General features: G+C 40.0%; 1 protein-coding gene across 2 annotated transcripts; it reads left to right on the top strand.

The window, feature by feature from the left end:
• Window positions 1–26: 26 nt before the first annotated feature.
• Window positions 27–27018, top strand: abca5 (ATP-binding cassette, sub-family A (ABC1), member 5). Of its 2 annotated transcripts, none has more exons than XM_034119864.1 (38): window positions 27–147; window positions 1230–1399; window positions 2899–3085; window positions 3206–3379; window positions 3827–3924; window positions 4461–4687; window positions 4822–4963; window positions 5829–6017; window positions 6531–6678; window positions 6834–7011; window positions 7413–7471; window positions 7930–8216; window positions 8373–8492; window positions 9069–9207; window positions 9660–9750; window positions 9963–10102; window positions 11358–11477; window positions 11586–11787; window positions 12518–12684; window positions 12970–13097; window positions 13260–13397; window positions 13547–13660; window positions 14957–15127; window positions 15707–15820; window positions 16115–16252; window positions 16702–16770; window positions 16861–16937; window positions 17080–17203; window positions 18449–18566; window positions 18689–18780; window positions 19111–19286; window positions 19902–19977; window positions 20142–20236; window positions 20986–21105; window positions 21187–21339; window positions 22402–22481; window positions 22620–22675; window positions 24455–27018. In XM_034119864.1, exons 1-38 carry the CDS (start codon window positions 135–137, stop codon window positions 24593–24595), a joined length of 5031 nt encoding a protein of 1676 aa, XP_033975755.1. In that variant the 5' UTR covers window positions 27–134; the 3' UTR covers window positions 24596–27018. The 2 variants fall into 2 exon arrangements, with proteins under 2 accessions (XP_033975755.1, XP_033975756.1); XM_034119865.1 differs by having other exon boundaries at window positions 27–151.
• Window positions 27019–27796: the final 778 nt, after the last annotated feature.

Genomic DNA, 27796 nt, shown 5'->3' with positions numbered 1-27796 from the left:
ACTGTTCTGTATTTTGACAGTAGGAAGTAGCTACGTAAAAAAACAAGACAGCTCATTCAGGGGGTCTTCTTGACATAAAACATTATCTGTAATGTAAGGCCGTTAAACCGCACGTCGAGGAAAGATATGCCTTAATGTATTTTATACGTGAGTATGTGAAATGTTTTCTTTTTATCAGTGCTTCTATACTGTATGATTCCTCGTTATCGGTTGTGTTGCTGTAGCTTGCTAGCTTGATTATTTTTGCTTCACCGCATTCAGCGCGAGTTCAGATGATGCAGAACAAACGTGTCATTTCTAGCTGTTAATTTTGCTCACAGAATCGCATACACGTTTTCTAATTTCCATTCATCATTGGAACAAAGGGGTGAATACGGTGCTCCCCTAATGCTGACATTTCAGCCTTGCCAAAATACCACACAGCAGGGTAGCGTTGGTTCAGAGGCTAACGTCAGCTAACTAAACGCTCATCTGACAGGTAGGCTAGGTGTCATTCTCCCGTACGCTTTGCAGAAAAAAGCCACTTTACAGGGTGATATTGCAGTTGTCATTGTCCACACGTCTACCCCTGGTCCCTGCCAGTGGTCACCGTCAGCATCACCCCAGTGTTAGCTGCTATAAAGCTGTGTATGGCTCACTGAGATGAAGGAAAAGCAATATAGTTGATGTCATTTTAAAGCTCATTCTTTCAGATCATCTATGTTTTGCATGCATGCAAATGAAGGACCTACATTCATTTGCAAAAGAATGTTTGCAGAAGTAAAGGCATAATGCACACATTAGTGCTCTAAATGATGTATTGAATGTGTGTTTATCTTTGTGTCTTCTTTGCATCTCATCATATAATAGTTATTTATGAATTGTGTGTAATGTATAAATGCCACCATAAATATTTTTTCATCAACAAATAATGTTTAGTCTATCAAATGTCATGAAAATATATTTTTCAGAGCCCTAAATGCATTTCACTGGAATTGTCCTTAATACAATTTCAAGTGACGCATACAATTGATGATTGATTGATAAAGGCTATTTAAATTGTTATCTGAATTAAAATAATAATGCAAGACATTAAGCTTAGTATGCGTTGAAAGTAAGTCAAAGTGGCGTTACTGCTTTCATTATTGTTATGTGTTATAGCAATAAAGCTTGTTTTCTAAATCCAGCTCAAGTGACAGAAAGGTTTTTTTATCATTTTATTTTGAATTAAAACTTTTTTTTACTTGCAGCTGAGGCTAGCATTACGGAGACGACTTCTCGTCCGTACGTCATCCAGATGAGGCATGCTGGAAGTATGCAGCCCGTATATAGAAGAGATGCTGGAGTCTGGCACCAAACAAGAAGTCTTCTCTACAAAAATCTGCTCATCAAATGGAGGACCAAGCAACAGAGTCTCCAGGTGCTTAGTTTTCATATGAATCTGTTCAGGGAGAAAGATAGTTCTGCTGTGTTGTTGTTGTGTTTGACATTTGTCTTCATATCCAATAATGTGTCATGCAGCCAAGTCAATATTTAGTTTGAGCCATGGCGCAATAACATAATGTGTGAAATAATAGAAACAAAGAAACCAAGCTTATTCTGTCTGGAGAACAGCTTGTGCAGTAATAACAAGGAAAACCTAATGGAAGAAATGTAGAAGTGATAGATAGAGTTTAATGTATTTGCAATAACTAGTACTAGACTCCTGATACTAGGATGGGTTAAATGCAGAGGCCAAATTTCACTGTGTGTGCTGTGTGCTCTGCATGTGTGACTATTAAAAGAGGGTTTCATCCCTCCCAATTCTATAACAATACCCCCCTTTAGTGTTAATAGCTTACATGTACTGTATATGGCCAGGTTTTGAATTGAACAAAGTATTTGGTTACGTCAATTATACTTCTTTTACCCCTCACAGTAATGTGGGGAAGAAAAACATGTTTAGGCCTGTATTGTAGCAATATCTTACATTCCACAGACCTTTTTGTTATGGCTAGCACACTGTCAGTGTCCATAGGTCTGTATCTCTCTCTGGGGTTGTTCCAGGGAACCCTTAGTTACAGTTGATAAGCCTTTGAATGTGATCATTGTGTCACACTTGTGGCTGCTCCAGTCAGAACAACCAAAATAAAACTACATCCAAACCAAGTCCTTTGGTTAAGATCTTCTTAAATTAAACACAATGTATATATTTAAATACAATAAAATAGATGACCTGTCCCTCTTTTACCTTCCAATGTCTCGCTTGTTACAGCATGAATTTTTCAGTTGCCCTGATGCATTTTTAATGTCTGTGTATCACATTTTCTTTGGAAAGGTAGCACTCAGGGACCCCTAGGAGCTTCATTTGCAGCAGTTTGTAAAGTCCAGTTTTTTGCAACTGCACTGCAATTAATATAGCTTCTTTACTTTAAAAAAAACTAGAACAGTTGAGTGTAAAAAGTGTTATTATGCACCATTCATATCATCCATTATGAACCAAATCTCCTTATTGATGTTATCCTAGGGGAATTGTGTTAAGACTAAGCCCTGAACTATTTCTCTGGGTAAAGCTCTGTAAAGGCCTGACAAGCTATGAAATCAGCTCTTGACGTGCCAGTGGCTCTCAATTTATTGTTTCAATGTACTGTGTTGCTCAAGGTGAAGCTATAGCATGTTTTTATGGATTGGAAGAGATCAAATGTCTCTTGTTATTTATCAAGACGTTTTATATCGCCATCGAAGCTCCTAGACACAGGCAATATTAAAAGTGCAACACGAGGAAATGGGAGGTATTTCTTCAGCCAATGTGCTCTATTCACTTGTTGATACATGTTCTAACTGTCACCAATGTTCAAAAGCTTTATGTATTGACTAAATCCAAATCCAGACTTCCGGGTTTTCTAATCAGCTGCTCCTTTTATGTATCTTTCTCTGCAGGAACTGATCCTACCTCTGCTTCTGTTGGGTCTTCTGATACTCATCAGCACCCTGAATCCTCACGTTTATTATAGAGGCATCAGCACCATGGACCTGGAGCGCGAAGACCACTTCTTCAAGGGCTTGGGCTACACACCGATCACTAACATCACCAACCACATCATGGAAGAGGTGGCCCAGGAGATGCGTAAGATGATCTTGACAACTGTTGAATTAAAATGGAATAGGGACTGAAAATGAAACTAGAAAGTTTTGAGGCAAATATGCTTGTTGTATGACACTTTCATCCTCCTTCTTGTGTCTTCAGACATTCAGGATCATCTGGAGATGTTTGCCAGTGAGGAGGACCTGGAGAACGCCAGCCTTTATGAGCCTTCCAGCTACGTCGGTGTGGTGTTCCTGGACAGCACCGCCACGTCTTACAGGCTACGCTTTCCGTACAACCAGCTGCCCTTTCCCAGCGATTACACCGAATCTATTGGTATAGTCTAATTGGGAATTCTTTAATTTGCCTCCTGTATTTATATATACAAAATCTTCTTTTCAAAGTTTTCAGACACCCTCTTCAGTCATTGTGACTACTAAAAGTTTAAAATTACATAAACCTCATATATAACACACTCTGCCGACAACAAGAATATTTCTATGAAGACACCATGCTAAAGATTTTAATTTAAATTATATCTTAAAAGAATCAGTTGATATCTTAAGAAATGACATCCAAATCAGATGTAGGTAGGTGTACGTCACACGATATGCCTACAGTATGATATGACACACCACACACTATAGAGAAACTATATTATATTAGCTTACTGTATATGTAATGTAAAGACCATCCAACAAATGATTTCCTTCCAGAGCTGAAATATAACGTCCATATGTGGCCTGACCTTATGTTTTTGTCTTTGTCTTTGTTTTCCTCTAGCAAACTGTTTTACCAGCTCAGTGAACTGCAGAGCGGCTAACTACTGGTACTCTGGCTTCATCCGCCTGCAGTCTCTGATCGATGCAGCCATCATCCAGGTGAGTCAGGCCAGAGAGGAGCACAGTGTTCTCCAGTGCACCCCCCCTAAAGAGGGAAGATATGGTGCGTGTGTTGCGCAGGCTAACATATAATGCAACAAAGAAAGTGTCTATGGTTCCAGGTCGGTTTGTGCAGTCATAAAGCTAATGTCACAGACAATTCAGAAGAAATGTTGTGTTTTTAGAAAATACATTAAGGGTTTATTGTTATTCCAAGATGTCAAAGGTACAGTTGTTCAAGAAGGCTCTGTTATAGTGCTGAAACTATGAGTCAATTACATACAATGGCGTATTAAGGCCATTGTTGGAAAAAATGGGGCATATTTATTTGAGAAAGTTATACATCTAAAAAGAGAAACTATAATATTCCTTTGAGGCTCATTAGTCATAAATTACCTACAAAATAATTTCTACATTATGTTTTTTTTTTTTATTATTAATATAGAAAGAAATGTTGATGAATGAATCTGTAATGATTAGGATCATAACTTAATGTTTAATGATGTGCTTGTGAATGGTCCATCTTTATTGTACAGATGCAGACAAAGCGTTCTGTTAGGAGTGAGATGGACCTCAGTGTAGTGATGATGGGTCAGCCAGGCTCTGTGGAGGTGCAGAAATTCCCCCACGCCCTCATCTCCATCTACCTGGTCCTGGCCTTCACGCCCTTCGTCACCTTCCTCATCGTCAACGTGGCAGCTGAGAAGGAACATCGCCTCAAAGACACCATGACCATGATGGGGCTCTACGACACCGCTTTCTGGTGAGGAGCAAGAGGCCCTCAGTCACTGCAGTTTCAAATCATTTGAGTATTGTTTACATGAAAATAATTTGTAGAAGCTGCTTTCTTTGAGATTGTGTACGCCTGTATGCTTATGTGTTCATGTTGTCCAACAGGTTGTCATGGGGTCTCCTGTACGCTGCCCTGGTAACCACCATGTCCTTCCTAATGTCCATCATCGCTACGTACACGGCCCTGTTCCCTAACAGTGACTTCTTGGTTATATTCCTCCTCATCTTCCTCTACGGAATATCATCGGTGAGTAGAGCTTTCATAGAGGGAAGCTAGTACAGATGTTAGACACATTAATATCCTCTTATTTACCCCTTGTGGCGTCGAGCCATGCAAATAGTTTTGGTTTCATTATTATGCCTTTCATTAGTTTTTCTTTTGTGTCAATACATTGATCATTAAAACATTCCATTGCCCAATTCCTTCACCAAATGACACAGCTATGTATTCAGCATATTGTCATAGCTTTAGTTCACATATAAAATATATGTTTTCTAAAGAGATGGCTGCCCCTATATTTGTTGATATTGCCAAAAGGTTTGTAAAGGGAATGATTAGTAAATAATGCAGTCATCCAAAAAGTTGAACCAGTGTGAAAGACAATGTTTACATTTGGCATTTTTGCATGAGAGCTCAGTGTGCACATAAGTTTGCATTAACCTATTTTTCTACTAAAGTTGTCACCATGGAAACTTTTGACTGTGAGCATACAACTGTAAGGACTTTTCAAATGTAGGTAGAGCTACTGTAGGAGACCTCAGTGTGTTGGTTGGTTTGATTTATGCAAGATGTGTAACTCCAATGGTTTAATATCTACAGTAGGTTGAGATACATTAGGTCTTAAGTGATTGCCCTCAAACTAGGAAGATATTAGGGCAGCATTTCAAGCAAGACGTTTTTAAGTTGGTCATCTTGGAGAGTGAACTCTTTCCAACTTGTTTTGATTTTGAAATTGGTGCACAGTCTCTAAGGCAATATCTTTTACCTGAGTTTTTATTACAGCCCTGTTTGGTTTCATCTGTTGGTGGATGATGGGAGTCATGGAAGAAATGAATTATTTTCCTTCCTCCTATCTCCCTCTGCTTTCTTTGACTCTTTTCTTGTTTCACAGATCTTTTTCTCCTTCATGATGACCCCGCTATTTAAGAAGCCCAAGTTTGCCAGCACAGTGGGCTCCATGCTGACGGTGGTGTTCGGCTGCCTGTCCCTGTTCACCGTGCTGATGAAGGACTTCCCTCAGCCTCTGGTCTGGCTCCTCTGCCTGCTCTCCCCCAGCGCCTTCTCCATCGGGATTGCACAGGTAACAAACACTTACCCACAAGATGCTCCACTGGTCATCTTCCAGTATATGCCTTTTTATGAAATACCTGATTGGCCAAGACATTTTCTTCAGGTGCGTTTTAATCCATCTATTTAATGCACATTTTTTATTTGCACATTCAAAAAGAGTGGTAATGCTGTAAGGAAAATTCAAAATTTAGCAAAAATATTTGTTATGGTATAAGGATAAAGTGCACATTGTTATATATTGTTATATATTTGGATATAAACTTGGCTAAAATTAATACTGGCTAGTTGCTATTATTCCCCTCCCATGATGCTTTGCCTTCACCAGGTTCCATACATTCAACATCCTATAACAATCAGTAACTAGCTATGAGACATTAGCAGCCCATCTATTGGCCACAGATGGTCATTTTGCTCATCCATATGTACATTTAATGTAAATAATCCACTAAGAACCATGCAATTATCAAGACCTTTAGTACATGATTTGTAAGTGTGTGTGTGTGTGTGTTTCTACATATGTCAGGTGGTTTACCTGGAGGCCCAGGGAGATGGTGCTGTGTTCTCCTCCCTGGCTAACGGCCCTCATCCTCTGTACGTGCCCCTGTTCATGCTCGTTGTGGACTGCATCCTCTACCTGCTGTTGGCTGTCTACCTGGACCAGGTTCTGCCTGGTGAGTCAATTCAGATAGTTATTCACTAATTCATTTACAACTAATTAAGCAAGACGAAACAGCCACATTTCTCTGTAGGATCAGTAGGTTTAATCATAAACTGTCATTGTTATATTACAATTACCTTGTGTAATGAAGTCTTGTCTGAAATGCAGGGGACTTTGGAATGAAGCGGTCCCTGGTGTACTTCCTGAAGCCTTCCTATTGGTCGAAACGCAGAAAGCGTTACGTTGAAGTGAGCTCAGTATACGACACAGAGGTGAAAGGCACTTCAGGTGGCGACGAGCCTGTGGAGCCCATTTCACCTGAGTTCAGAGGGAAAGAGGCTATCCGGTAACAATCTACACTACAGTAGCATACGACTATTAGTGAAATGTGTTGGAATTCCATAGCTAAGTTACTACAGTTTGATCAAATGCTTTGTATAGAGGATGCTTTGTCGCACCACCATTTTGCCCTTGGCAGGTAAATTCAAATGTTGATGCTGTTTTAGCACAAACTATGAATCTCTGAGGAGGAGCCTTTTAATACTAAAGATTGAGGAGATGAATGGAGACTTTGAGAGTTTCATGCTCAGTTAAAAATGCTCTGGCTCTGTTCTTGGTTATTGTCAAACACCATTGTTCTGGCTGAGAAAGGCCTGTGGGAGCAGTCTGCTCTTCACTCTGGTACGCTTCTGTGTTTACACTTCTTGAAAAAAAAAATTAATTTCCTGTATGCTTCTTCTCTGGCAGCATCAATAACATCCATAAAGTGTACAAAGAGAAGGACAGCGTGGTGGAGGCTCTGAGAGGTGAGTCCCAAACACTTTCTTTTTAAGTTGAAAGGCTTTTCAATTAGCATGTGGTTGTGATTAAAGATGCATCGCTAGCATTTTTCCTGGCAACATTGTAGTTTTTCTTTAGTAGATTACATTTAATTACGTTCATAACAAAGTTTAAATTAAAAGATATTAAATAACTCACCTGCACCACAGACCTTTCGAACTCTCTCAAATAAATAGTACAGAAACCCAGGCACAAAATTGGTTGTTTGACCTGTGGTTTATCTGTAATTGCATTTCTAACTATATTGTCCTCAAGTTGTTACAGTATAAAATACATTACAAAATTACCTTTTTATTTCCAGTTTTTGCATCTGTTTTTTCATTACGATTGTTAGTTTCCCAACAACAATACTGAAACAATATACAATGTCTCTGTTGGTATCTTAATATACTTAATATTTTCTGGTTGATTTTCATGATGTCAGGTTTGACGTTTGACATCTATGAGGGCCAGATCACCGCTCTGCTGGGACACAGCGGGGCTGGAAAGTCCACTCTCATGAACATCCTGTGTGGCATCTGCACGCCCACCAGCGGCTCGGCCACCATCTATGGCTCCCCCGTAGCAGAGATCGCAGATGGCTCCGAAATGAAGCAGCTGGTGGGAATTTGCCCCCAGTTTAACATTATCTTTGATGTGCTCACTGTGGAGGAGCACCTCCGGATGTTTGCTGCCATCAAAGGGATCCTACCCTCGGACATCGACGCTGAGGTGATTATCTAAACACTGGTTTAAAAGCCTCTGTCTTACAGTATATTCGTCTTGAGTGGTCAATATAATCACCAAATCAAATCATTCTTGATTGATTTAGTAAATTGATTTAAGGGAATCTTTTCCAATTTGGCCAATGACTCTTCTCTTTGATAGGTCACCAAAGTGCTGAAGGATCTGGACTTGGAAAAAATTGCGACTGCTCAGGCCAAAAATCTGAGTGGAGGCCAAAAGAGGAAACTCTCTGTGGGCATCGCCATTCTGGGAGATCCTAAGGTACATGGAGCTTTAAATGGATACATTTTTTATTTATGGTTTACTTGTTTATTTATAGGGGCCCTATCATGCTCTTTTTCAGGTTTCATATTTGTATGTTGTGTCTCTACATGTCTCCATGCTCTAATGTTCAAAAAGCTCTTTATTTTTCTCATACTGCCTGTGCTGCAGCAGCTCTTTTCACCCTCTGTCTGAAACCAGAGCCCAGTCTGCTCTGATTGGTTAGCTGGCCGGCTCTGTTGTGATTGGTCAACTGCTAATAGATGTCCTGCCCCTTAAACTATCACGTATAATGTTTTGGAGCACTAGCCAATAGAAGCACGACAGGATGCCCCCCCCCCCCCTCATTTTGAGATCAGTTTGCAGTATATTCCATTCAAAACGTACTTGAAATCAGCTGTTTACATAAAAGATAGTGTTTTTGAACCAACATGACAACAGAAAATGTCTCCATGTTTGAGTTTTACTGCACAATAGTTTTACGGTTTGAAGAAGAAGCTTACCTGGAATTATCAGTCAGTGTTACTTCAGCTTGGGTGAACCCTGAGCAGTTTGCATGGTGTCTGCTCCTCTCAGATCTTGCTCTTGGACGAGCCCACGGCCGGCATGGACCCGTGTTCCAGACACCAGGTGTGGACGCTGCTGAAGAACCGCAGAGCCGGCAGAGTCACTGTCCTCAGCACACACTACATGGACGAGGCTGACATTCTGGCTGGTATGAACTCTCTCTGTCACATAACATGCACTCACCCACATGCACAAAAGCAGAAGGCAGATGTCATACCTACTTGGAAACTAAAGGCACAAATTCAGGCTTAACTTTTGCCTTTTTTTCCCAGATTTTAATTTAAGAATGTTTGAGCATTGCAGCTGTTTAACATTGTTTGAGTGTAATGAACAAAATCTGATGGATTTAAAATTATTTAAACCCATCATATTTTTATTCGGCTCCTGGCAGTTTAAAAAAAGCATTGTTCATTTTTACGAAAGCGCCAACTTCCTCAAATGCTGTATTTATAATGAAGCTGCTTTGGATTTTTGAGCACTTATAAATGCACTTTGAAGACATGTAATGATGGTGTTTTTTCCCAACTATAATTCAAAAGTATCACATTTATCAATTTGCTGTTATTGTTATTCATCACAGATCCTTTTTTTTTTCACCAGATCGCAAAGCTGTGATTTCTCAAGGACAGCTCAAATGTGTAGGCTCTTCTCTCTATCTCAAAGTCAAGTGTGGTGTTGGATATCATCTCAGGCAAGTATAAAAACACTACAATACTTCCTATCTTTGCATAATTATAACAAGTGGCCCTTTAGTAACCCTTTGAAAAATGGCCCGATGAATGAATTAAATGATGTTGAAATCTCAGGTCAATATATATTTGTTATGTTGCAACAACTTATGGAACGGTGGCAATGCCTACATTTGTATTATTATTTAACTAGTGTGTTTTTCCTCTCATGCAGAATGTCTATCAACGAGGGATGTGAAGCTGAAAAGATCACGTCATTGGTCAAGCAGCATGTTACCAAGGCGAAGTTATCTCGACAACATGACGCAGAGTTGACCTTCACTCTGCCTCTGGAGGGCATGGACATGTTTTCAGGTCAGTTCACATCTAGTTAAAGTGTCGATCCTTAAATATTAGTCCTTACAGTCAGCAAATAGTAAAGGTATAAAACATTGACTTGGTTTTAACAAGTTGGAGGTATACAGCCTGTCACCTTTAACTCTTTATCTGACAGCTGACTGAGTCTTTCAATACTCGCTGCAATATTTCAAACTAATTCAAGGTCAAATAAATGACCAAAATTACCGTCTTTTTTTGTGGTTTTTATTAACTTGGTTTTATTTCATTTTCAGTTTCATTATACAAACATATTCACACTTTTGTCAACAGTTTTTATATTTCTATATATATATATATTTTATAATCAGCTGTATCTACAAAGCCAATACATTGAAAGAAACATGAGATACAATAATACATGGAACTAAATAAATAAGTGGAAAAATATTCTAAAACATTAGATATATGAAATAAAAGATAATAATAATCTAGATCACATAATAGGCCAGTGCCACTAAATACACCTTGATCAGAAGGTTGAGACACTGGAATGGCCCAGGAGATGTGGGGGAACCAACATCAACTCACTAGAAGAGCACAGTAATGGTGGGACTCCAACTGTCTGGATCCTCAGAGAATATGTTATTATCTATCTGATAGATTTCGCTTATCAGTCCATAAATTGTAGGTTGTGGAGTCAGGTTTTAACTACTTAATTGTGATACATTAAATTGCTCCTGTAAGCAATATTTGTAAAATATATTTCTATCTATAACACTTAGTAGTGCCATTTATGACATTTTGCTGGAACACTTCATTCTAGAACGTTCTTAGTTATGGGGACATCCAAACACATGGGGATGGTTGCACACTTGTCTTGTTTTATAGACCCATTTATAATAATTACAGTTTGTTCAGTGTCAAGCTCACTGAAACACTTTGTTTGTCCTACTTCATTAAAAACCTCAACCTGTGTTTTGCCAGCTAGATGCTGTAAGGCTGCAACAGCATGAAATGTTAGGTTTGCGAGAATCTCCACACACTCCCAGTTTACAATCCACTCAAATAAAAAATGTTATTCTAACATTTGAATCAGTTGTTCACAAGCCGTTTCCTTTTTCCGCACTAGATAGTGAATCAACAGACACTTAATACAATTAAAATCCTCTTTCTTACTGTCTAAATGACGTCCCACCCAGGCAAATGTTGAAATAATGACTCATTTGTGACTAAGCTTTCAATGTAACAGCATTGGACCAGCACCCAGTACTAATTCATTTCTGTTTCTCAGGCTTGTTTTCGGAGATCGATTGCCAACCCAATCTGGGAATTATCAACTATGGGGTTTCTATGACAACCCTGGAGGATGTTTTTCTTCGTTTAGAGGCAGGGACCGAAGTAGACCAAGCTGGTGAGTGTGTCACCAAAGCAGATCTCAATAAATCCCAATCTACTTCCTAATTCAACACAGAGTCTGTCTGTATGAGTGTTTTTCAGTTTGTTTGTTGCCTGTCTTCAGACTACAGTGTGTTTAATCGGGAGCAGACGGAGGAGGAAGGTGACAACGCCTCTGTGGACGATACCGACCAGCGGCTGCTGACCTTCTCTGACAACAAGTCTGACGTCGTGTCGGGTCACGCTCTGTGGCGGCAGCAGTTCAGCACCGTGGCCTGGCTGCACATGCTCAACATGCGTAGGGAGAGGAAAGCCTTCATTTACACGTGAGTGTTCAGAGACAAATCATGTTTGAAAACAAGATCCACTATTCTTAACCTTCACTTATCAGTAACCGCTTCCAAAACGTATATCCAACCTTACCTAGTATTTTGCAGGCTTTATTTAGAAATGAGTCTAATTTGGAAGTCATCTGCAGATTAGTTCCATACCCAATATGTCATGATCCACTTAAGTTAGGCCTAATACAAGAGGAATACATTCCTGTTTTTTGTTTTGTTTGCCTCCATCTTAAGTGAAAGGGAGCCTGGGAGAAAATTAAGATCTGACTCGGTTTGATGCTAACTGCACTTTACTAGTTTAAACATGTTTAATTATCAATATATATCTAATTTATAAAAGGCACAAACTGCACTATTTGGACAACTTCTCAACAACACTCTCAATAAATAGAAATACACTTTGAGGAAATAAAAGGTCAATTCTATATCATTGTAAAACATAGATTTGCACTTTATGAAAGAGCAAATTGTGATAAAGGCAGTGATTTTATGTACATATTTAATGTACTATAACCTGTGTTTGCTAATATTTATTTTTGCTAACTATTTTTCCCTACTAAACTTACCGTAAACTATATTTCTCTTATAGCAGAATTAGGTAACAAATATGTAATTTAAATACATGGTTAAAAGTGGTTTATATTATGCTCTACATGCCCTTTTGTGTTTTTGAAACATTGTGGGTTCCACTGATTGGTCCTGTCTTTCCTTGCAGTCTGGCCCTGTTCCTGGTGTTTGTGGCTGCAGTGCTCGTCCTTTCTCTGGCCACAGGAAACATCCAGATTCACTCCTCAGAACGCCAGTTTCTACCCATTTACCTCCTCAACAAAAACGAGATGCCGCACAGATACTCTTCCGGCCTCCTGGTTCAGAACTCCTCAGGTGAGTCCGGGAGATGTTCTAAAGGATAAGTATTTATTCATGGCAATTATGCAAAGAAAGATTTGCATACTGTAAATATTGTGACCGGCTTCTAACTGCTGTACAACTGTTCAATTACACCTGAGAAGAGAGTCAATGAGAACTGTCCCATGGGTGTAATTCTAACCTCCTTGACGAGGATGACCCTTTCTGTATTCCTTTACTCTCTCTGCATTTGGAGCTCCTTACATCAGCTGTTTTCTAGCACATTGGTTTGAAGTGTTGTTTTTGTTGTTGTGCCAACAGGCTCTGATATTTCTGACTTCATCCACAACCTGGAGTCTCAGGACCTCAAAGTAGATCTGATGAAAGACAGCGACTACATGGCTGCAGCCCCCCACAGCGCCGCCATCAACGTGACAGGATCCAGCAAGGTTATTATCGTACAGATTCAATAAAAACAAAAAATCAGCAGTTATGTTAGTAGTGTTCCAGATGAAGGGCTCTTTGTTTAAGTGCTGCTAAGTACTCCAACTGAGAGCCTTATATTTAGATTGAGTGGACTCTGTTAACACTTTGTTTCTGTATGTCGACAGGGGTTCAGGTACAGTGTTGCGTTCAACAGCACCACCGTTCACTCCTTGCCAATGGCTGTCAATGTATTAAGCAACGCTCTTCTAAGAGGTCTGAATGGTACTGGACAGATAAGAACCTGGACCAAACCATTTGATTATGTGAGTATTTAAAGACATACTTCACCCCCTAAATGATCCTTGTATATCAATTACTCAGCCCATGTTACTTTCATATGAGCAGATCATATATATCCTTTTACCCTCTGCCATTTGAAGATTCTAAATATTTTCATTGTGCCATCCCTCAGCAAATGCCCGATGCCACGTCCTATGCTCTGGTGTACATAGAGGCCATCATTCTGGGGATGCTGGCTGCTGGGATGCCTGCGTATTTCGCCATGGACCACACTCGAGACAGAGAGGTAAGCACTGACTCCCACTGATGATGATTCTAACGATATTTTGATCTGTACAACAAGGGAATTATTTAGCAAAGATAAAAGTTTTAAGAAAGTTAAGGTTTTTTATTTCTTGATTTTGAATTGTAACCATAGCTTTGTACCTAAAAGAAAGTTAGGAGTGATTTTACTGCAAAGGGCTAATATAGGGAAATATTCTGCAGAGCTGCTGCTATTGATTTAATTTGTGATTATTGAAATGAAAAAAAATCACCAACATTTAATAATATTTAGTCAGTTATTTTCTATGCATATTGGCAGAAATGCTTGTTTTCTGTATTTTATATCATATATTATTCACATCTTTAGATTTTGGACTGACAAACTAAGACTTTAAAGACTTCACTTTGGACTTTTAGAAACTGGGAAAAACATTTTTCAGTACTTTCTGACATTGTAAAAACTGAATCTAGGAATTAATTAGAAGATTAAATGACAATGCAAATAATTGTTAGTTGTAACCCAACTACTGTGCACTCATAAACCTCTCCTTTGCTACATGTGAATTTGAAACAATGTTTTTGTGGCACTTCATTGGACAGTTTGAGAAATGGAAAGCAGCAGGTAACATGAAAGAAGGGGATCACATGTGACAAAGGTTCGGGTATGTCGTGGTTACGTGTTTTTTTGTGTTAGATGCAGTTGGCCTATCACAGGTCCCAAGTCCTGAAAGATTCAGTTGCTCCATTAGTGCCCCTTACCCTCCTGTAGAGCAGAGACCACCATCGCAACAACCTTCCTTTACTCTTCTGTAGATGTTTAATACTGTTGGCTATAATCAGGGCTGGATCTTTCATCACATTTACATTTAAATACACAAAATGTGCAGCTTTCTTAGTTAAAGATAATGATTAGTTAAGTTAAGTTATCTTTTCCAAAAATGTTTTTATATAACAATACAATCTGCTTCAATATTGCACTATATTTGTTGCTATTTATAAAGCCTTTAAAAAAACATGTATTTGCTTCTTGTCGCGCTGACAAGTTGTATTTATTTAAAAAGCGTTGATATATAAAAAGAAAATGTTATTTAATTGGATCAATGACTTTATTCAATCGAGTCATTTGTTCAAGCATTTCATTTTTATGTCTGATGGTGTCCTAAAACATGACAACAAACATTCACCCCAATAGAAGCTTCGAATGTAAACAAAAACTTGGTACAGCCCTAATTATAGTAAAATGATAAAATAGATCTCAGTCATATATAAGACCGTATTTTCAGCTGTGTGTATATTTGGATGTTTTTGTCTCCTTCAGATCAAGTGTCGCTCCACACTGCGTATCTCTGGCCTGGTCCCGTCAGCGTACTGGTGCGGCCAGGCAGCGGTGGACATCCCCTTCTACTACCTCATCCTCTCCTGCATGACCATGATCCTCTTCTCCTTCCACACCGGAAACCTGCTCACCTCCAGCAACCTCACCTCTGTGGTCTGTACTTTAAACATGATGCCTCACACATACTTCACAGAAAACAAGCTTGTTAGGTGAACACCTTCTTGGACAGCAATACCTTTTAGTTTCTGTGAAAAGCCGTGTCTTTTGGTTCCACATTGTTGGCAGATTTAACCATCAGATAACACATTACACACACAATGCTAGACTTTGGGTATAATATTTAACTTTTCTTCTTCAAAATGTCTGAAAAAACTATACCCGTTTTATACATTTGTTCAGTACTGTATTCGCATTATCCCAAATGTTTCCTACATTTTTCAAACCTAGAGAATTCTATACATGAAATCAAGGTTAAGGTCCGTTACATGGTCAATGAGCATGCATCAGCCTTCGAGTTATCTGCCAGATGCTGTTACAAATCGACTTTTATTACATTTTAAACCTGGTCGTATTGAATTAAACATTTTATCCTGATTGATTTTAGTCCTCAGACTTCAGGATCTTAAATGATCCGATCAACAAGCTGAGCATACGTCAGCAGTAGCATTTATAAATCAAATCTATAACCAATGATACAATAAATATTTTGTTATGATTTCTCTGTTCTCTTAGGTGCTGTGTACTGTTGGCTTTGGTCCAGCCATGATCCTCTTCTCCTATGTGTGTTCTTTTGGCTTCGCTCGAGTCCAGAGCAACAGAGATTTCTTCTCTGTAATCTCCATGATGGTGAGGCGGGACGCATTGTGGCTTCACATTGAATAAACTATTTGTAGGGTGGTTACAGCTCTATTTTCATTAAGAACTGTGATCACTAGTGCCTAAAGTAATGCTACAATAAGTCAAATAAAAAGTGTATATATTGGCTGTAGTTCAGCAGCTCTAATGTCACAGTGCACATGCTGTGAACGAGTTTTAGATTCATATTTGTTTTATTGTGTCTATCTTACCATTACCTTACTGTATGATGGTCATATTTTGGAGTCACGTGAAAGGTTACTAACTGAGCGACTTATGTTTCAGGTGTGTGTGGTGTCAGCCTCGCTGGTTCAGTTGTCATTTGTAAACGACAACCCTGAACTGACCAGAAACCTGCACAACGCCCTGTGTTTCTTCAACCCTCTGTACCCTCTCATGGGCTGCCTCAACTGCATCACCAAGGTACGAGCTCAAAAGGCACTTCTTCCATGGGTTTCTCTGGTCCTCTTTATTTCAAACCTGCATTAAAGGGATTGTTCTACTTGTTTAAAGGAGGTTGTTTGATTTAAACCCTTCCGTATATTTGGATGCACATACTGTACAGTACTGTACTACATATTCTTCCTGCTCTCATCAACCCTCCCATTATAAAAGCAAAGGCAACTTTTTCCAGTTTAAATAACAGTGAAATAAAAGCTATTTTTGGAGAGTGGAACTTATATATTTTTCAGGAGTTGTTAACAAGACGCATTTACTCTCTATTGTATACATTTAACTTGTTTATATAAAATGATACAGCTTGCTTTTCTTGAACTTGTGAAGATGTGAAAGATCAAGCTGTTAATTCCTTTCAGAGGCTCGCTGATGTATGATCAGGACCCCCTCTCACTGATCTTTGTTCTTGTTTCCAGTCGACATTCCTCCCCTCGCTGTATGAGTCCAACTTCTTGTGGAAAAACCTGCTCATTGCAGTTGTAGCTGTACGTATATACAAACACAAACATTGCTTTGCTCAGTAAACAGACACTGTACGTGTTCAGATATGATACTCTGTCTGTTTCTGTGCTCAGCCCTATCTGCAGTGCATCCTGCTGCTCTTCCTGCTGCGTTGGCTGGAGATCCGTTACGGAGGGAGGACCATCAGCAGGTAGGGATCAGATTTTAAGTTATAATTAAGACATTTAGAGGGTTTTTTCCTGTATTTTACACAAACAGTGCACGCTTCTTAGTTTGACACCAGTGTGTGATACCCATGTCATGTTTTAATGATCATTCTTTTTCATGTCCAGTATCTCATCCAAGTCAAAGCCCAGACTGGACAAAAACATAGAGGAAGGGCTGAACGAGGATGAGGATGTTCGGATGGAGAAGGCCAGAGTGAAGGAGGCCCTCACCTGCCAGTCATGTGAAGAGGTGAGCTTCAGGGAAATAGGGAGCTGTTTCCTTTATGTCTCGACAGCACACTTTCATTCCAATCTCATATCAGTCATATCACTCGGTCTGCCTATTTCCATCTACGCAACATCAACCGCCTCCGCCCGTCCCTTAACCCTAAGACCACCGCCATTCTTCTTCACACCCTGGTCACTTCCCGCATCGACTACTGCAACTCCCTTCTCTTTGGTCTCCCTCTCAAATCCATCCACAGACTTCAACTGGTTCAGAACTCTGCCGCCCGCATCATCACCAGAACCGCCTCCATTAACCACATCACTCCTGTTCTTCAGCAGCTTCACTGGCTCCCCGTCAAATCCCGTATCACCTTTAAGATTCTGCTCCTCGCCTTTAAGGCCATCCATAACCTCACTCCTCTGTACCTCTCCGACCTCCTGCACATCAACACACCCATCCGCACACTCAGGTCTTCTGCTTCCCTCCACCTCACTGCACCCCCCTTCCGTTTAACCACCATGGGGTCTAGAGCCTTCAGCCGCTCTGCACCCCGCCTCTGGAACTCCCTCCCACTTGACATCCGCAACACTGACTCTCTCCCCATCTTCAAATCACGTCTCAAAACACATCTCTTCACACTCGCATATCCACCCTGATCATTATCCATCACACATCCTCTGTTTTCATTTATTTGATTGATTTATATACTGCATTGTCTTGTTTATGTCTCTTATGCTGGTGTTATGTATTGTGTATCTTGTTTTTTATGTGTTTGTACGGCGACCTTGAGAGCCTTGAAAGGCGCCTATATAAAATAAATGCATTATTATTTGTATTATTATTATGTAAATCGGCCCACATTTAGAGCAACCATTTTTTTTAACGAAGTTACAAATGGCTGCCGTCACATTTTATTATAACATCAACCTTAAAAAAATGAATTTATGGTGCTTTTTATTTAATTAGATAAAGACATGCATTGAATTTGGTAAATGATTATGAAGTTACAATGCTTTACTATGCAGCCTATGGAAAATAATTCTACAATTAGTATAATACTAATTATATAAGTGTGGCCTAATCTTGAGCTGTGACTGTTGCCCTGTATTGCCATTAAACACAATGAATATCTGCTCGGCATTCAGAGGTTGAGTTAGAATTCCTTTGTACATTCTAAATGAGGAATCGTCCTGATCAGTGCACCCCCTAGCCATCATGAGGCATTCCCTGAAGTGAATTCCTCTTCCCTGTGTCGTGTTCATTTAGAAACCAGCGGTGGTTGTGAGTAACCTGAGCAAGCAGTACAAAGGCAGGAGAGAAGGCTTTTCTCTGAACAAGGGGAGGAAAGAGGCAACGAAGAACATCTCTTTCTGTGTTCGCAAAGGTGTGTTTACTCTTTCTGTGAAGCCAAATAATGCTTTGATTGCATGGTGATCAAATGTTTGGATTGCTCCCATCCATGAAGAAACCGTCCAGCCATAGTCTTCATTTCTGCTGTTTTTACAGGGGAAGTTCTTGGACTGTTAGGCCCCAACGGATCAGGAAAAAGCACCATCATGCACATGCTGTCGGGGGACACTGAGCCCACCTCAGGCCAGGTACAGATATTACTGAAGCTGCTCTCCTTGTCTCTATTAGTTCCAGATTCCTATATAAAGATTTAGTGTGGATTTTTGTAATTTTAAGTAATTTCACAAATGTTGACCCTATGATGTGCACCTTCAGATGACTCCAAACATCTTCCCTCATCATCGTCAAATACTTCCTTTTTTAATTTGAATCCTTAATCTGAAGTCTTTTTTCAGATATTCTGTTAAATACAGAGCTTGCTGCGATAGTGTGATATTATGAGTGATTACATGTGTGGCCCTCTCATCTGGAAATAGCTTGTAAATGTTTGTTTTTTCCTTTCCATGGCCTTTGTCCAGGTGCTGATGGGGGACTACAGCACAGAGTTCCGTCCGGTAGAGAATCCTCTGGAGCATGTGGGCTACTGTCCTCAGGTGAACCCTCTGTGGCCCAGGATCACTCTGCAGGAACACCTGGAGATCTACGCTGCCATCAAGGGCCTGAAAGGACACGATGTTCCTGACATCATCAAACGGTAAGCCTCAGGTGACTTTGATTCACACTTTTATCATCACCACTGCATCTGTTGCCTCCCTCTTCCAATTTGCAATCACACTTTTTTCAATATGAATGTTTTTTGTAACTGTTATCTATTGGTATTCATGTTGCATTTCACCTTGAATGTAGTTTTTGAAGTTCAGTACATGTTCAATTTAGTCCCGAGCCAAATGTCTTTGTAAGTTTTTATCATAATAACCTAACCTCATATTATTCCTGAGGGGGCCGACAGCCAAGACTGGAGGAGGTTATTTCTCCGGGTTGTCTGTACGTCTATGTCTGTCACGTTCTTGTGAATGTGATATCTCATGAACACCTTCAGAGAAATTCAAACAGCATTTGTCTATTCTCTTTCTTTCTGTCAACTATATTTCATGTTCATTTAGTCAAAGATGGTGCTGGCATTTTACAAAATGAACACTGGTCATGGTCACTCCACTCACAGTATTTGATTATGTATCCATTGAATTGATCTGCGTATACTGATCAACCAGGAGTATCCCACCTTTAGAAAGTGTCCCAATGATGTCTAGGATTTAGGGATAATTGGCGTGTAAAAGCTGACAAGTTGTTTTGTTGTTGTTGTTTTCAGTGTGGCGAACGCTCTGGAGCTGAAGGACCATTTGAATAAACAAACCAAGACCCTGTCAGCAGGACTCAAGAGGAAGGTCAGAACACGTCCAACATTTCTTTACAAAGCCACTGGAGTTAAAATTTGGAGTTGTACACATTCAACCCGCTCAACTTCCTGCCAAAATGATGTGTTGTAGGGACCAATTTGCATCAACAACTTATCATGTCCAAACTGACCGCCCTGCTGTGTTGTTTCCAGCTGTGCTTTGCTCTGAGTATGATCGGGAATCCTCAGATCGTCTTACTGGATGAGCCGTCCTCAGGGATGGACCCCAAGTCCAAACAGCGCATGTGGTGAGGCTCTTCTGCATTACCATTCTCCTACTTTACTCCTACAGGTTTGAATGTTAACCTGTGTTACATTTGATGTCAAAGGAAAAGGTTGGATTCATTTTTTTCTTGTTTTATTTTTTCTTGCACAATATTATCCCTGGAATAGTACATTTATAATAATTAAGACGCATTTTGTAGAAAACATCTCTTTGACATTTTCACATAAAAGATTCTGGCTTTTACAAAAATACATTACAATAAAATCCAATCCTTTATTGTTATTTGAAGACTTCACATCTTTTTTTTTATTGGCCTTTTTTTATACTCTAGAGATTTTAGGAATCCTGGCTTAAAATGCCAAAGATGTTATAAAGGCAATAAAAACGAGAAAAAAACATAGTCACATAAATAGAGGCTAAACTACTATAAAATAATACAGAAGAAATACTTTCTGAGATGGAAAATAATTTGAAAGAAGAAGTACGATAATTAGGTTTTTAAACAAAACAGTCTTGTAAAAGAACTAGAATTGAGCAATTACTGGATATAAAAAATGTAAAATAAAATACACTTAGCGTTTAAACTTGACACTCGTTCATTTTGTATGTTATTTCTGTCACAGTATTTGATGTAGTTTTCCTTTGTGATGACCTTGGTCACAGAGTAGGCTCGGCTCTGGAGCATGACTCATTGATTATTCTGCTGAAGGACACTTGGTAGTGGAGGTGTCTTCATTTGAAGCCTCTGACCTCGGTCTCTGCTTTGTGTAGGAGGGCCATTCGTGCTGCCTTCAAGAACCGTCAGCGGGGGGCCATCCTCACCACGCACTACATGGAGGAGGCGGAGGCCGTGTGTGACCGCGTCGCCATCATGGTGTCCGGACAGCTCAGGTTAGTGCGTTAGTCTGTGATGGGGCGTATGCTGAAGGAAAGGATCCCTGAATCACTGCTTTTGATTTTCTCTCTCATCAGATGCATCGGCTCTATCCAACATTTAAAAGGGAAATACGGTCGGGGCTACAGTCTGGAGGTGAAGCTCAGAGAGGAGTTGACGGGGCTGCAGCCGGTGGCGCTGCTGCACAAAGAGATTCTCCGAATATTCCCCCACGCTGCCCGGCAGGAGAGGTATATATAATACTCTGTAGTTTGTCATATATTCATTGTCCAAAGTGTTTTAGCTTTTTAGGTTATTTTGTATATTTAAATTTGGTGTTACTACTTCTTTTTTTAATGCTAAAGAGTTTATTTTATAAAATTACTTTCTTTTTATTATATTTATTTTTGTACCTATTCTTACAACTTATTTTCTTAGATTGTTTACGTTTGCACCACCTTACAACAAAGCAAATCATATTCAGTCTGATTCTGATAGCGGAATACATCCATGTGTGTATCGAAACGTGCAAACGGGAAGAAAGGGAGCATATTATGCAGACTGACAATATAGAGGGAAAATGTAAACAAACTAAATGGGAAGGATAGGCAGAATAGTATGCACACTAAGAAGGAAAAAGTAGAGCACAAAAATGAGATGAGTCCCTTTTTTATAGTGAAGTATACATATTGTCGCGGTTTCCTTCCTTTGTTTTCTATCAAGCCACTTAGACGCCTTAAACAGACAGTTCTAACGCGTTTTCCTTCAGATTGGTTCTACTCACATTTGGGATGACTTGTTTGGCCTCTGGTGTATGTGTGTTTACTCAAAATAAAATAATTACCTTTTCACACATTCAACAAGGAAAACAGGCCTTTACAATAGTCAGAACAAATCAAAGAAAAGAGGCAAAACTCAAATAAAATAATAAAAACTTAGGTGGTCTTTCTTTCTTTCTTTCTTTCTTTGTTGGCTTGTATAACTTTAACGGTAACTTAAAGGGTTAAAATCTGTGCTTCGACTAACGTCATGACTACAGATCACAATTAAGTGGCCCTTTTTATAAAACAAAAGACTGGCTCTAACACATATTCTACCAATTTCCTCCCGTTACATTCTTTTTAAGCAACACTTTTTCTAATTCCTTGGTACTGTAGTGATTTGTGGGAAATATAGCCTCTACTTGGAACACACATGCAAGTTCTGCTAAATACCGCTAAAACTACATTTGCCTTTTAATCAAATATGTTATGCCTCGTCATTATTTATTACAAGTGAACGCCTCACAATGTTGATCAATTCTTTCTATGCAGCTTTGCTACTCTGATGGTTTACAAGATTCCCATGGAGGATGTCAAATCTCTGGCAAAGGCATTCTCTCAGTTAGAGAGTGGTGAGTCACACTCACACACACACACACACACACACACACACACACACACACACACACACACACACTCTGAATCAATTGGAGCCGTATCTGCTGAGTCATTCAATGTCATTAATCTTCCTAATCTCTGTTTATCTTCAGCCAAGCAAAACTTCAACTTTGAAGACTACAACTTCTCCCAGTCCACCTTGGAGCAGGTACAGTGTGTTGTTGAGAAATGAACTGCAGTTCATGGTCACATTTCTCACAGATGGAGAATATCTGCACTGGACTCTTATGATCTAGAGCAGTCACATCTTATAGCATTTGGGAAATATGTAAAAACAACCATATGTAAAACATGACTCATCATGGGATCTAAACAATGCATACTTAACAACTGGACATGTCTTTTTCTTGGTCCTATTTCTTTATATTTTACCAATATGAAACCCTAATGATAAAAGTACTTCACAGCGCATTCACAGTGAACAAATAATTCAATGAATTAGTTTAAGGGGGCCACGTTTACAAACTCTCCACTACTCTGATCCAAGTCTCTGTAATCTACTTGTATTCTCACTATTACCCAAACACATGCATTTCACTAAAGTTGTACTATTGAAACTCTTCCACATAGACATTCTCACGCCTGCGCCATGGTGCTTTTGGAGCATGCAAGTCCTGATTAGTCTGAAATACTTCAAATAGAAAAGTTTAAGTGAAAATGCATGTTTGTTTGAATTGGACTGCCCCCATTTACTCCAATTTGTTTTTAATCCGTCATTTGCCGTGGAGGCCTACAAGAAAGACTTTTCCTGCGTGGTAATTGAATTACCGTATTGACCTGATTATAAGATGACCCTGATTATAAGATGACCCCTCTTTTTCAAGACGCAAAATGCCTTTTTGAAGATCAAATCTGGTTTTTATAAAGACTGTTTACATTTTGAAGGCGTTTTCTTTGGGCTTGCCATCTTTTAACGTCACACTCAGTAACACCATATTTCTTTGCTGCTCGACAGTTGTTTGATGACTCTGCTTGGTTGATCACCATTATCTTAGAATTGGCATCGTAAGGTCGCCTCTCTTGTTTATTAACTTGCCTTACTTTTGAGCCACTTTGTTCCAGTTGGTCGCTGTGTCTCTCCATCTCCATCTCTCCTGTTGCTGTGTACTGTTACCGTACTTTAAGACGGTGTCTCGCTTGGGGGAACACTCGTTTGGGGCGATCTGTTCTTGTGACTGTGTAAATACATCGAAAAGTCTACTGTAGACCCCGAATATAGGACGACCCCTCTTTTTCATATTTTTTTCTAGAAAAAAAAAAACGTCTTATATTCGGGTCAATACGGTACTAATGATGGGTTTGATATATTAAAGGTCACCTATTATGCAAAATCCACTTTTTCCTGTCTCTTCTACATCAACATGTGGCCCCTCTGTGTAAAGAGACTCTGAAAGTTTCAGGAACAAAGATTCTCTCTCTTTTTGTCCTGATCCATTTATATAAAAACCTGTCTGAAAATGAGCTGATCAGATTTAGGCCACTTTATGATGTCATAATGATTTTTTGGCTTGTGTAACCATTAGCCAATCACCAACCAAGGTAACCCCCCCCCCCCCCCCACCTTATCACCTGCATCTCCTCCTAGAGCACCATTGTGTTCTTTGTAACCAAATATCTCTCAGAGGGGCGTGGGGAGTGGCTCCATATTTTCATCTAAAGTAACAGACAGAGAATCAGCACTTTGGAAACGGGGCTGAAACAGAGGGGATTATGGGATGCTGCAATGATCTGTTTGGTGTTTGGAGCCAAACACTTCAGAGGCATGTTTTGTATATATCTGAGACCTATAATATATTGATGAAAAACTGTATGATAGGGGACCTTTAATAGAAGTTGTTAGCAGCTCTTATCTATACCACCTGTTATTATCTGTAAGTGTTCCTCAGCATCTTAACCTTTGTCTCCTCCTCTCCTCCCCCTCTGCTAGGTGTTCATGGAGTTTGCCAAGGAGCAGGAGAGCGAGGAGGAGGAGGTGGGCTCCCTCAGCACCACGTTCCAGTGGCAGCGGCTCCGTCAGGACGGCTCCGTGCCCGCCACCCACCCCGACAGCATCGTGCACCAGCTGTGAGCCTGAGAGGAGCCGTACTCACCCGTCCCAACGTGCCGGGGCCTCTGCGCCTGAGAGCCCACACCAGCACCCGCCCGCTCCACACACCTGACACCCCCCACCCCAATGAACGGACAGATGTGTGGGGGCTTTCACACACACTGGCTCTTTCTGTGTGTGTGTGTCTGGGTTCAGGGCTGTTTTCTCGAGGCGTGCATGTGTGTGACCCTCGTCCACTGGTGCTCCGTGTCTCTGCGTCGCACTGACCCAGGGGCGTCTTCGACACGCTGATGCGACACCTCTTTCTAACGGTGTTTTTTATCTTCACGGGGGAAAAGAAAAAATATATAAATAATATTTATGCTTTGTAATCCGTCCTCCTCTGCGGGAAGCGGTACAGTAAGTGTGTTTGCTCGTCTCTTCAGGTGTTTTGGTGTGTGAATTTTTACATGTTTTGTAACAGAACTAGGGATCCGTCCATGACCGTACCAAAGCAGCACATCTCTGAACTACACACCTCCTCACACGGACCATTTACTTTTGTTGTCAAAAGCACGTGTATTAATAGTTTTTAGACCAAGTCCCTGCTTAACTAACGGGTTTATTCATCCATTCAGTCCCAGAGTCTCTTCTTGTCATTTTACACCAGCATGCACATCTTACTAACGTCCAGTAAGCTTTCTTCAGGGCCGAGTGTTTCAGCATTCATGAGGAGGTTGATTATTTACAGACGGTGTTTGGGTGAAGGGTTTCTGATGATTCTTTTTGCCTTGTGGCCTTCCTCTCTGCAGGTTTAGCTTTGATCTAGATCCCATAGCTTGGGAGTGTTAGAATATGCACACCAGTACATGTAGCACACTGCCCTCCTCAGACACTAGCCAGGGCCCATGACCTCACACGTTAGAGGCGGAGCCTGTGGTCGCGTTCACATCCAGACGGGGCTTTTTGAAGCCGTGTCCTCTGAGACTTTTGAAAACTGAATGTACGCTTGGCATCCGCTAAGAGGAGGGTTTGTAACCCATCACTCCGTTTCACTTTGGTGCCATTTTTCAATCACGCAGCTGTGTTTTATTAGCTCTATCTAAGCCTCTTGGTGTGTGTATCGTGTCGTGTGTGTATACTTCGTGTGGCTGCGCCTGTATCTGCATAATCTACTGTTTGTACAAGCTGGTGCGTTGTCGGTGCGATACCCATCAGCAAACACATAAATAGTCATTTTCTTCATGACATTCAGGTGACAGGAAGGCTGAAGGGAATTAGTAAAAATGTGATTTGTACGGCTCAGTTTTATTTTGTTAATGATCATATACAGACCTTGGAGGGTGTTTTACTTGAGGTGGACGAAATAACAGGAACATTTGCCAAACTAATGCGACTCAGCAGCAACGACTGTGGCCTCAAACCTCTCTAATCTTCACAGAGGAAGTGTAGCAGAGGTACACTGCCAGGTGCGTTTGATTTGTCCACCTCTGTCAGTCAGACCTTCATCTCATGGATTCAAGTTGGTCTTATAATGCAGCTGTGGAGCAGAAACTGGAGGTACATTTAAAAAAATAATAATGTTTTGATATGAAGATAAGATGCTTATTTATATGAAATATCATGACATACCTTTTCTGACCAGAGCTTGCTGCAGCTTCTATTTATCCGATTACATTTGCCGTTTTAACCTGTTATTTCATGGGCTGAAGTACGAGAGGATTCATCTGAAGCATTTGTAAGTCTGTCGCCGATTGAATTCCCATCATGCACTACAGACACTAAAGATTTCAAATCACTGAGCTTGAGAAAGTGAGTGGGAGTAATGCCTGAGGTCTTTTTTTAAATGTGAAAACTTTATGTAAATGCTGTCCCTATTTTCTTGCGAACATGTAGCCTTGGTACCTTTTTTTAATGGGACAAATGAAAACACTGGCTCTGCACGACGTTTATTTATGTGTTGCAGGTATGGATGTTTTTTTTTTGGATGTCATATATATACTGTCTATATTTTATATTTGCTTTCCCAAGTGCAATGTAGGGTTAGGGTTTGGTTCACAAATGCAAATATTCTTTAACATTCATCATGTGTATGAAACCTGTAGCCACCCAGACTAACATGCACTTACCCCCGCCTCCTTAAACAAAGCATCTAGTTGGAGTATTTAACGTGAAGAAGTTATTCTTTGCCTCTGTGGAAGTGGAGCATTTAGGCAACTGGCGATGCAGGTGGAGTGGGTTGCATTTTGTGGTCCTGGTGGTGGTACAATTGCACTGTTTCTGGGAAATGTTATAACCTTTCTTTATATTATGCAATCTTTGTAAGATTATCTGTGCACTGATTTCATTTTTTTAAGACTGTGGTTTAGCTCTGTGCTGTGTTTCCTCTTGTATCCCCCATGTCTGGATCATGAAGTCTGTGGTCTCTACACGACCTTCTTAAGAATAAATGTTAATCCAAATTACTCTTTCGTCTTTTTTTCTATCGACAGACAAGAAAACCATCGGTGAGTTTATTATGTTGCACATCTAGCAATCTGTCTGCAATGATAGGCACATTCATTGATATAGACAATTAACAAGTAAACCCTGAAACATAAACAATGTTAAGCAGAACATGCCACTAAAGTTTAGGAGTGAAAACCATAGGTATTTACCTTGAGAAAAAGAACAATACTAAAATATAACAAAACTAAAATACAAATCCTGCATTTGATATCTAACATACTGTATATACAGTACAAGCCAAAACAGCAACACAAATTCCTGCAGTTCGTTCAAAATTGGTTAGAACGTCTGGAAGCTGCAACAAATATTTATGTCCATTTCCACATCTTCCATACTTGACCCTTTCTTGTGTGTTGTATGATCTCATTTAGTTTTGTCTCAATCATTGGTAACATATCAACACCAGTCCAGCTTTGAGGAGAATCTGCCTGACCTGATCGGTGCAGAATCAATACTTAATGGGACTCAGGATTCTCCTAGTAGCCTCATTTACTTCCTTCTGGGCTGATGTGTACCAGAAACAAGTCTCTGGACATTTTCTGTACTGCTTTGAGTGTTGTCTTCTTGTTAAAGAGCATGAGACAAAGAGTTGCACACTGTCCATTTTAACAGAGGCAACTAGGCCAAGTACTCGCGGCTGTGCCTGCCTTAGGTTGTCCCGAGGTTCTGCAGGGGGATCTTACTTAAAAAAGTACATCTACCCACATCACTAAATATCAATAATTAATTCATGGT

The sequence above is a fragment of the Trematomus bernacchii genome, unplaced genomic scaffold (assembly GCF_902827165.1).
Source record: "Trematomus bernacchii unplaced genomic scaffold, fTreBer1.1, whole genome shotgun sequence".
Classification (NCBI taxonomy): domain Eukaryota; kingdom Metazoa; phylum Chordata; class Actinopteri; order Perciformes; family Nototheniidae; genus Trematomus; species Trematomus bernacchii.
Note: the sequence above shows the minus strand (reverse complement) of the source record. Positions and strands in the feature narration are given on the sequence as shown.